Here is a 12,203-nt window from a genome sequence, read left to right as displayed (position 1 = left end):
TACTAATGGTGCAGCAAATTTTCTGCACTAACCTGTAACATTTGATTATTGAGGAGTTTACTAATTAATAAAAGTTTAAATATTTAATAGAATAAATAGAAAATATAATAATAGTAAAAGCCTATTTACTAAAATATATGTATATTTGTGTAATACTATTAATTATTTAATTAACCATTAGTTTTTATTTTTAGTTAAATCTATATAGAAGTTTTAAAGTTAAGTTAAATCTTAATAGAAGTTTTAAAGTAAAGAGTACATGGATTTATTTTTTTAACTAATAAACAACCGGTGTTTTTTTTTAGCTTTGTTTACTACACAAGCATCAGTTCCACAAGTTTCTGGAGATCGTAAGTATTTGATGATTTTTAAAGACTTTAGATGAATTGAATGTTATAAGTTTAAGTTAGGATGTTTTGGAGTTTGATCAAAAAATATTTTGGACTAGAGTTGAAACTCATAAGGTGCAAATCCTTGTTTCATATATAGTAGTGTGTAGTAACGACTGAGGTTAAATGGTGCCAACATTTAAACCACTTCTTTTGAGAAACTACCATCAACATTAGTTCAGTTAAATGCTGATAATCATTTCTTGATTTGTCATCCTATAATTAAATAAATTTGGTTTTACTTATTATATTCTTTTAAAACTGATTAAATAAAAACAATGCATACCAAAACTACTTAATCTTTTTGTAGATTTCTGTTTCTGTTGAACTGTTTAGCCTCAAGTCCTTGATCATTTTCTATTATATTTCTGTTGAACTGTTCAGCCTCAAGTCCTTGATCATTTTCTATCATATTTCTGTTGAACTGTTCAGCCTCAAGTCCTTGATCATTTTCTATTATATTTCTGTTGAACTGTTCAGCCTCAAGTCCTTGATCATTTTCTATTATATTTCTGTTGAACTGTTCAGCCTCAAGTCCTTAATCATTTATCAAAGCTTTTGTTAGATTTTAAATCTTCTTAAGTTAAACCAGACATTTTACTACATGAATATATCTTGTTAAGGTGGGTAGTTTGTTTTTTTAAGATGTCTAAAAGCAAGAAGTAGCAGTCTCAAAATTTTTTAATCCACTTTTTTATAACTCCTTAGTGTTTTCTAGTGTTTAAAATGATAGCATCAAAGCAGATACACTGTAAACATATGTATAATCGTTAAATAATTATCCATCAAATTAAACCAAAATTGGCTTATGTGGAGAACTAGTCAAGTCCTTTATATATCTACATATAAGCTATGAATTACATCTAAATTATTTTTTTTCATAGTGTTTCTACTAGAACCCCTTTTTTCCCTTGTTTTCTATTTGCAGATCTTTCAGCTGTTTTTTAAAACTGATACTAGAAATGTCTAGTCAAGGTTTTCTTTTTTCCCTAATGGATTTTCTTTCTAAACAAAATGTTTACATGTTAAGTTTTATTTGTTCTACTTCTATATGTTATTTCATCAATCTTTATTATTTTATACCCTAACAATAGTACCATTTTAGATTCTATTAAGGTCTTAATGTTGTGGTCATTTTATGTCAATGTAGTTCTGTATCAACCTAGCTCCCTGCTAGCCTTCAGCTCAGCATAATGCTGCAGTTCTCTTCCTTTTTTGCACAATTGATTGTAAATGTTAAACCTTTGTTTTGACAAAAAATAATGATTGGAGCTCTTGAAGATAACACTGGATTATTTCTTGGAGATAACACTGGATTATCTCTTGGGGATAACACTGGATTATCTCTTGGAGATAACACTGGATTATCTCTTTTTAGTTTCAAATTGAAGAGACTATTATGTTTTTGATTAAAACAAAATTTTTTCTAACAAAATTATTTATTTTTTCTAACAAAAATTATTTCTTTGTCAGTATTTATTATATTTTGCGTATTACTAATTTTTATTAAAATTATATATTTGTAAAAAAGTACTTTATTGAAACACTCATAAATCAATATACCACTGCAAGTTACATCATACAATTGACATCAAATAAACACTTTAACAATTTTTGTAACTTTTTGATTTAAAACAGTTTTACCTTAAAGTTAAAACCATTACATTATTTTTTTGCACTTAAAAGTTTTGAACCACTTTAATGTAAATATTTGATGACTTTTAACGGAAAGAATATGTCAAATAATATTATTTAAATTTGGAATTAAATTATAATTTTAATGAAAAAAATTTATGTTTATTTATTTTTTGAAATGTTTATTTTTACTTATTTTCTAAATGTTTAGACAAAACATCTATTATCATTGCAACAATATTAGCTCCAGTTTCAATTTGTTTCTTATTTGTTACTGTTGTCCTGATAACAATCTATAGAAAAAAAATTAAATCTGGAAAAAACATTTGGGACTCAGATCAATATATAATGGAGTGAGTATAGTGTATTCATACATTATAATGTATTCATCAAGTTATATTAAGTTATTTATAAAAATTAATTGTTCAAACCGTTTTAACCGTTTAACTTTTAGTGATACTATTTTTTTTTACTTTTTTTTAACTATTTAAATCTACATCAAAATAAGTTTGAAATCTTTTGTTTAAACTGTGAAATAGACTTTATAAAAATAAACTTTGAACTGTAAATAAAAACTTTGAAATGTAAATAAAAATAAACTTTGAACTGTAAAATAGAAAATGAATTTAAAATTTTTTGATGAATTTTTTTAAGGCACAAAATTTTTTTTTTTTTTTAATACAAGTAACACTTTTTTAATACTACTTGAAATTTTTTTTCCATAAAGAGTGTTTCTTTTTAAAAGAAGAAAATGGAAGTAAAGTAAACCCACTGTGTCATATCTATTATGTAGGGTGTCACTGTTTGTGCATTTGTGCTATTGATTGACATTCTGCTTTGTTGTACTATGACAATCAAGGATGCATCACTTCTAATATGCAGGATATGGCTTTTTAGTTCTAGTTCTCACTTTTATTGTTACCTCACTTTTTATTATGCTTTTTTGTGATTATTACAAAGTCTTGATTTTGATTGCTTTATGTAGATGTTTTATGTTTGATTAAAAGTGATGATAGAGGAACTGAGAAGGAGATGGTTAGATTTAAGTGAAGAAAGAACATACAATCTAAAATTAGGTTATCTAAATTGCTAAGAATGAAACAAAAGTTCACATTGTTAATCTTAACAGAGTCTTATTAAAAATATTATAACTTTAATGTTAAAAGTTTAAATATATATATATATATGTATATATATATATATATATATATACATATATATATATATATATATATATATATATATATATATATATATATATATATATATATATATACACATATACATAGAAATAAACACATGTTTTTTCTGCATACTTAACCTTACATGACATCTTTAATGATGTCATACAGAAAATGACAGTAAAATATATATAAGGCCAGTGCCAACCTAAATCTAAAAATATAAAGTTTATAACTTTTTGTTATCAATATTTTAAAAATTCAAACAATAATGACTCATTAATTTATTTTAAACGTTATTGTTTGTTTCTGAAGGTTTGTTTCTCAGTTTGGTTTGAAATTTGATGCTGGCAGGGAGTTATAAGCGGTTAGGTGAGTTGGAATTAGTTGAAATTAGCATCAACAATAATATTGCCTAATATTTAGTTTTGCTTAATAAATATGTATTTTTAAGAATACAATGTAAAGAGTTTTTATAATTTATTGTCTTCTGATAAAGTATATAAAAGTATAATAATAAAGTCTTATATCAGTTACTCTTTAAATATTCATGTTTAATGAGTAACTGATATACTTTTTTATTTCAGTTGGTAGGTTAAAGGTACTTTGAATGATGCTGTTTGACGTGGCTAAGGTGAAAGGCTAATGGTTGTGCAAAGAGGATAAGAATCTATTTAAATTGTTAACTGATAGCCAAGACAGGGTTGATTATTTTACTGGCAAACCTGCTAGTGTAAAAATCATTTGTCCATCAGTGAAAAGATGTGAAAGCAACTGTTTCAGGCCACCCACACTAGCCAGCTCAGTGCCACATGAGTTTTCTAAAAGTAGCACTGTTGTACTGTTAACTTTCTGGCGAGGGCATTAAAATACCAATCCCATATCATTAAGTCTAACAGCTGCTCAGTCAAAGAAACATCTAGTGAGCATGCTATATCCTGAGAAACATACATACATGCATACATACATACATACATACATACATACATACATACATACATACATACATACATACATTACATACATACATACATACATACATACATACTAGGTATGTTAAATGAAATTTTTAAATTCATCAAATTCTAGGTTGTTATATTATTAAAAAGAGCTTCATTTCAATATTCCAAAAGTGAAAAAGTTTTCAAAATCGAACCACCCTACAAAAAGTTATGACGTTTTAATTACCAATTTTTTACCCTTGGTGTTATACGAAAAGGCTATCATATAGGTACATATGATGGTAATGTTTCAAGAGCAATATTGAAAAATTTAGACAGTCTTGCATTAGTAATTCAGATAGAGCTGTTCTCTTTAATTGATACATTAAGGACAAAGTTTGACAAATTTGTGACTGGTACATTTAGTGAACCACTAGATCCACAGTTTCACAAGCTTATCCAAGACTTTACAAATAGTTTTGAACATTCTCAAGCATACTGTTCAGAAGTAAGTATGATATAAACTCATAATGTTTGATAACTTCTTTTACTTAAAATATTTTCTTTATATACAGTTATATATTTTAGTTCTTGAATAAAAGCCTCAGTGTGACATGGAAAGTACATGTAATAAGAAACCTTCATAGCTTCTCTCTGTCAAGATATAATGAACAATCAACAGAAACCTTGCACCAAAAAATGAAGCCTGTTGGAAATAGATTTAATATATCTGTCTTTAGCTCGAACCACGATGAAAGAAGTAAATAAATTGCATTTCAGGCATTTTGAAGACTAAAATCTTTTGTATTCAAAGTCATATAATCACATGGTATCATATGGTTATAAAAAGACAAATGTGTCAAAAAAATAAACTGTGATTAAAGTCTGAGAACAAGAAAACACCAAAACTTGAGGCCACCTGCCCTGATTGATGAGCATTTGAAAAATATTTTTATAATTTCTTAAACCAAATCGAAATTCATTATAAAATTTCAAGTTTCTTAAAAAAATCTTATGTTCAAGTTTCTTAAAAAAATCTTAAAAGTTATGGTCATTTAAAACCTCCTCATTTTTTTGGAAGCGGAGGGAGAATAAAACATTTTTTGGTCATAACTTTTTAACTATAATACGTATTTTTTTATAATTTAAATCTTATAGTAAATGAATAAAATTTCATTTACTATAAGATTGTACAAAAATATTTTTCATATTTTTTTATTTGCACTATTTGGGGTCGGTGCCCCGAAAGCGTTATATTTTCTATGTTCTCAAAATAGTTTTTTTTGGCAGAACTTCATTATTTGATATTAGTATTAAAATGTAAAAATTTAAGGTTTGCGTTTCTGAAAGTTTCTTTACTTTAGCATGATAATTTCATAGGTCCGCTCCATTTAAACACCTTTTCCAGAAATGTGCCACCTGCAGAATTTTAATTTTTACAGTTTTGTGAAATCTAAAGATTTCTTAAATAGAATCTATAAAAATATTTGGGGTGTTACAAAATCAAACCTAAAAGGTCAATTTCTGACCTGTGCACTTTTAGTTAAAATTTATTTAAACAAAGTTTTTTCGTAATATCGCAATGTAAAAGCAGATTAATATAAAATAGGACTGCATCTATCAGAAAATGTAAAAAAATATTTTTGTTTGATGACATTTTTGAAAAGATTTTTTTGAAAAGGTTTTTTTGGTGCATCAATTTGAAAAAACCATATTTACTAATTTAAAACTTCTTAAATTAAATAATAAACTGATTTAAAAAATTTTAAAAATACGGTTTTTTACAGATTTTTATTCTGAATCTAATGGTAATATTTTTATTTTAATATTTTGTAAAATAAGGAAGTTGTTTGATAAAAATTTAAAAAGGTAATATTCTACTTAAGTCGGTCAATAATTAATAAATAATAATTGATTATTTGTGAAAAGAAGTAACCAATAAGTGTTTACTTAATTACTTCTTTCAGTAATTAATACGATGTTAATTAATAACCTGCGATATTACTGCCACTTTAAATTCCTTTTTATTTCTATAAAAAAAGAGCGTCATTTCTCTTTTTTAAAATGCTAATACTAAAATTATCTCCTGCAAACTGATTTAAAAATAAAAATTCATCACTACTAACAAAATACCAAACAACAAAAGTGTTTGAATAAATACTTAAAAATAGGCAACGCTGACAAAAAACCAGGTGAGAAATGAAAAAGATCCAGAAGAAAATGATAATAAAACTTTAGAAGAAAATAATGAAAAAGATGAAAAAGAAAATCATAATAAAGATGAAAAAAAAATTAATGAAAAAGATGCAGAAGAAAATACTGCGAAAGATAATAAACAAGATTCCCAGTTAGAAATTCTTGAACTAAATATTCAGTGGAAACAACTCAACCCAATACGACTGAGAGTAAAGAAAAATATTATACTGAAGAACTGAATATAACAGATAGTCCTGCTACTTGGTCAGAAGTAAATAGTAAACAAATAAAAGGCTATTTCGTTTAGAAAGGACCACCAAAATTTCTTTCAGGTGAGAGATTATTTTCTTGATTAAAACTTATAAAAAATTATCTAAGATCAACAATAACCCAGGATAGATTAAACAGTTTAGCAATCATGTCGATTGAAAATCAAGAAGCATAGCAGATCGATTTACAAACTAATACAAGATTTTGCTGAGAAAAAACGTAAAACCAAGGTCGGGGCGATGGGGTGTGTGTGTATGAGTGAGTTTAAAGGGGGGTGATCCACTCCCCCCCCCCTTCCTATCATTGATTATTTTGTTCATTTAGTCAGCAAATTTAACTCTTTTAGATAAGTCAGTCGACAAATATAGACCCTTTAGACAAGTCAGTTGGCAAATTTAGACAGTCAGTTGACAAATGTTGGCTTAGCAGTCGGCAATTTTCAAAAAACAATCTTTTTTTTTAATCGGCAAAAGTTGTAATTCCCGTGAAAATATTAAAAAAAAATTTTTTTACAATAAAATATTGTGACGTTACTGAGTATATATATTTTATAATAAACACGACTTTATCCTCGTACATTAGTATTCTTCACCCCCTCCCCTTTTTTTAAATGTTTTTATTTAAGGGTCCCGCGAACTAATCTCGAATTGGGTTACTTACTTAAATACGTAAAAAAAGTTAGATTTAGCCATCATAAGGACTATACATAAAAAAAGCAATTGCTTTGCACTATTTAAAGTTTAACCATACTTTATATTAAAAAAAAAAAAGTAAATAGGGATTCTCATTTTGGTAAACACTTGAATGTTCCATGAAACCACGTGGTTTATAATTTGTAAATAATAATTATTGTGAAGCGGATTTGCAATGAATAATTTTGAAAGTTGTTATGCAACATAAGTTTTCTTCAAAAACGTAAATATCAGAACTTTATTTAAAGGAAAGAAAAAAAATGCACAGTGTTTGCTGCGAGAAGGCAACATCAAAGAAAGCAGAAAAATGTTTCTAAGAGCAGAAAATTTAAGCAAACTTACATTATTATTGATATTTATGGATTTTATATGAAACTATTTTTAGCTACTATTTGAAGGCATTGTAAAAATTCTCGACATTGACCTTAATGAAGCCATCCCGCTTCGTTGCATAATTCATCGTACTTTGGTGGTGTATAGAATGAATCAACTACTCCCAGGTGCTTAACACTAAGGAGGGGATGTTTAACAATTTTAAAAAAGTTTTCTTACTTATCTCAAGCTTATTAAAAATTTCAAAGTTGCAAGGTTCTTTACTTAATAAATAAACAAAAAAATTATATGCTGGTCGTAATAGCTCTTTTTATCTTTTGAGGAATATTCTATTGCCTAAATATCTTTGCAATGGTTAAATTAATTCCAGCACCGAGTAATGTCTTCACTTAAAAATAACATTCAAGAACATATGATTTCAACGGTCTGGAAATTAAAGCTAAGGTTAGGATTCTATAAAATACAGCAACTATATTATATTACATTATATAACAAAAATCTTGATAGACATAATACATTTTAAATTAATTTTAAAAGATTGCTTGCAGCCTACAGTAAGATTCGGTGTTTTTTCTTTTAAAAATCTGCAAAAGGTCTGTTATTTAAACGATTCAGACTTTTCTTGAAAAGCATCTAACAACTATGAGCATTCGTAGTTATTTAGCTTTTCCGAAGCAAAACTACGGATACTCATGTTATTATTTTTCCCCATCCTTTCGCGTTCCCGAAGAAAAACGGATGAGTAGAAACTGACCTTTAACTAGCCTTGAAAATTTAAAAATCTAAACTCACTGATAAGTATAAAAGTTCCCACCCACCTGTTTAATAGGACCACCCGCTTCACTTCCTTATTCACTTCCTTAAGAACTTATCAAAAATTCTACCTACCCGTTTATTTCCACCCCACCTTGTATTAAGCACCTAAGAGTAATTTTGATATTTATTAATGATATATATATATATTAGTATTGATATATATATTAAGAACATTTGATAACTTATTTTCTGGTTATTTTTTTTTTATACAAACTTTTCCGTATCTCGAAAAAGGTTTTTTTATAAATATAATGTTTTAATAAATAGGTTAGGGTTAGGGTTAGGGTTAGAGGTTATGTTATATAATAACATAAATTATGTTATGTAACAATATAACTTAAACATAATTGTGCAATCTTTTGTAAGCATTCACATTATATGTTTACATTTTAAGTAAACGACAAATATAATAAAACTGATTGTGGTAAACAATTGATTGAATGAAGATAACTCAAGTTTAACGAGCAATCAGTAGGCTTGACCAGCGGTTTTAGAGATATTCTTCTGTTACAATATATAGCAAGAACATTACATAACATAATAAAACGCCGCTGAGATATCAAGTATCCGGTAATATAGTATAAAAAAAACATATATCACTGCTCAGAAAAAAAATTATCGTGTTTATAATGAATTTTAACACAATTCACTATGCTGTGACGTTATAACAGGTATTCATATATAACTGATATAAATTGGATAAAAAAAAGATGTTTCTTTTTTAATCCGGCAAATATACAAAGAAAATTAGGCAACTCATCGAAGAAAAAAATAACCGTAAATTAAAATTATTCGTAAAAATCTGGAAAATCCTATATAATAAAAATAATTTTAGTGGTACGCCCGGCAAAAAGGCATGTTTTATAAAACGATGGCTTTGTTTTTGAACAACGAAGAACAGGTCCGAGGTTCGAATCAATCTTTTAGTTAAGTGACATTAAAAACTTGTTGCAGAGTGTAATAATAAGTTTTTTAAAGTGTTCTCAATAAGTTTTTAAAAGTGTTCACAGATTAGTGTTGTCTAAAAACAATTGTTTTTGACGTCATTTTTTTTTTCGGAATGTTTTTTAAACTAAACTACTTAAATTTCTTTTAATTTTTTTTTTTTTTTTGGTCTTTACTATCTTATTTTGGGATTTTATAAATTGAGTATAAAAGAAAACAAAAATTAGAAAACTTTTAGTATATTAAAAATATTCGCCAACCTTTTTTTAGACCTCCTTAAGAGATCTTCAAATGCTTTGTAACATCTTGTTGCAAATTTATGAGATTTTTTTGTCATGCTCAGTCTGTGTAAATTCCCTATGCTTTTCTTCTTTTTTTTTTATGAGCTTTAAACCTGCCTGTTAAGTCTTTTTTATTTCATTTTATTTTAAAGTTTATTTCTTAGTTTTTTTCAATTAAAATATATACATATATAGTTTTTTTTTTGTATTGGTATAAAGCAACAAAATCAAACTTTAGTTATTGTATTTTTCAAATATTTATATAAATACTTTCCAGTAAACTTGTAATGTGCGGCCGTGGCGCAGTGGTTAGAACGCTTGCTTTATAAGCAGCGTCACGGTAAGGAAGGAGGCGTGAACTTCCTGGTTAAATGTATTTTCGCGGTGCTCTGTGACAAGACCGTTAGGACTTCTTGGGGCACCTAAAAAATAAAAAATAAAAAATTGAAGATGTCTTTGTACGTCATACTCAATGTTTTTGTGCGTCATATTGAAACCTGAACTCTGGAATTATTTTCTGAATTTTTTTGAATAAATTAATTTAATCTAACTTTTACAAATTACTTCACGGTCAAATTAAATAGCAAATAATAAATGTATAAAAAGAAGAGGATGGAAAGTGAACCTAATCAAAATAGTATAGTATTCTAATTTATTTACAACCTCTTGCTTTTAAACAACTGGTAAAAAATCAAAAGACATTTGTAATTATGCTGTTTGTCTATGAAACAATTATGAAAGTATGAAATAACCCTGAAAAACTTAGCACATATAATATTTATAAACTTATACTCACCAAATTCTGCTACTTATGTTTAAAACGGATCGCAATTTATCCAATAGTATAATACAATAACATAATATCCAATCACAAAAAAAAACGTTTTTAACTTATTTTTAAAAAAGTTTCTTATTTTCCAGTTCTTAGAAAACAACTTTGCGGTTATTACTGTTGGTATTGTTGTTGTTATTATTGTCGTTATTAACATATATTAAAATAAATTTTAACCAACTTCAATATTGTAGACATTTTTGATAATTTTTTTCTTTTTTTATTATTTTGTATAAAAAACAAGATTTTGTTTGAACTTCACTTTAAAAAGTTTTTAGGCAGAATCAAAACTAAACTTTTTAAATCTTGTATAGTACATGTATATATATATATATATATATATATATATATATATATATATATATATATATATATATATATATATATATATATATATATATATATATATATATATATAGAGAGAGAGAGAGAGAGAGAGAGAGAGAGAGAGAGAGAGAGAGAGAGATTCGGGAGTAGTAATAGGGAGGGGGGGGGAGAGAGACAAAGGAAGCAATAGCCTCCCCCCAACTTTCAAAAAATTTATGTTTTTAACATACAAATTCTGATTCTGGCTGCTTAGCCCCCTTGATTTCCATTTCAACACCCCCATCCTCTAACCTTCTTGACCTTCCTACGTCTCTGTATGTATATGTATATATATATATATATATATATATATATATATATATATATATATATATATATATATATATATATATATATATATATATATATATATGCATACACATATAGATAGGTTGGTGGATAGGTATAATATATTTTAAATATCATTTTACTTTTGTACTTATGACAATAAATGTAATTTTTTGTTCATTCGATATAATATATAATAGTTTCATTAAAACAAAACATAGTAGTTACAATATAAGTCCTTTTATTCACAGTAGCGTCAACATATTTCTATGTTTTTCTTAACTAAAGTAGAATCATATATTTTGGATTAGTTTTGAGCGTGAAAAAATTAAACAAAGCTTGAATGTATGTAAACAACTGCGCCATAAAACCTATATAAGTTACAGTTTTCATTTCGTATTTTCTGCGATTGTTGTTGCAAGGGTGTTTGACGTTATACTTATAGATTAAAATGGTAAGTATTTGTATCTCTCAAACTTTCTTTAAGTGGGAGCAACAATTTTATAACATTTGTTCTGTTTTATTTTTATCTATATTTATATTCATTGACAAATTTCAAATTTCATTAAATGACATCTTATTTCTTTGAAAGTTATGACAATATAAAGTTTTAAAACCCTCAATCAAATCAAATGTATTCTGAAATAGATTTTACATTTCATGGAATATTTACATATAGTACAAGTACTAATTTTAAGTAAACACCATAATAAGAAAATAAAACACCAAACTAAAATAATGAAAAAAACAACAACTTAAAAGTGTACAATACTTAAACGAAAAACTTTTGGACTAATAATTAAGTAAGAAGTTTGATAATTTAGGACAAGATTCAAATTACTTTTATACATCCATCTAGAATAAAATACTTTTATATACCTAATTAAAATATAGCAACAAAAGAGAAGTAGATTATAATAATATACAGTAACAACATTCTAAATAATGTAGTAATATAAGTATCGGTAATAAAAATAGGCAATAATAATTTAAACTCCAGTTATTGGTAATAATAATCAAAATAATAATAATACTAAC

At 26.4% G+C, this 12,203-nt stretch overlaps 1 protein-coding gene across 4 annotated transcripts in view; it reads left to right on the top strand.

The window, feature by feature from the left end:
- LOC136084864 (uncharacterized) overlaps positions 1-12,203 on the top strand; it is an 83,531-nt gene that overhangs the window by 70,380 nt on the left and 948 nt on the right. For 3 of the 4 annotated variants that reach the window (XM_065806054.1, XM_065806051.1, XM_065806053.1), the window contains exons 15-16: positions 306-350; positions 2,236-2,377. In XM_065806054.1, coding sequence (XP_065662126.1) covers positions 306-350; positions 2,236-2,377 — 187 coding nt within the window. Of the gene's footprint in view, positions 1-305; positions 351-2,235; positions 2,378-3,520; positions 3,578-3,792; positions 4,655-4,734; positions 5,355-12,203 lie in introns of those variants that run through there. The other variant, XM_065806052.1, reaches the window with a different exon arrangement.

The sequence above is a fragment of the Hydra vulgaris genome, chromosome 09 (assembly GCF_038396675.1).
Source record: "Hydra vulgaris chromosome 09, alternate assembly HydraT2T_AEP".
Lineage (NCBI taxonomy): Eukaryota > Metazoa > Cnidaria > Hydrozoa > Anthoathecata > Hydridae > Hydra > Hydra vulgaris.
The sequence above is the reverse complement of the archived record's forward strand: the minus strand, read 5'-3'. Positions and strand labels throughout refer to the sequence as shown.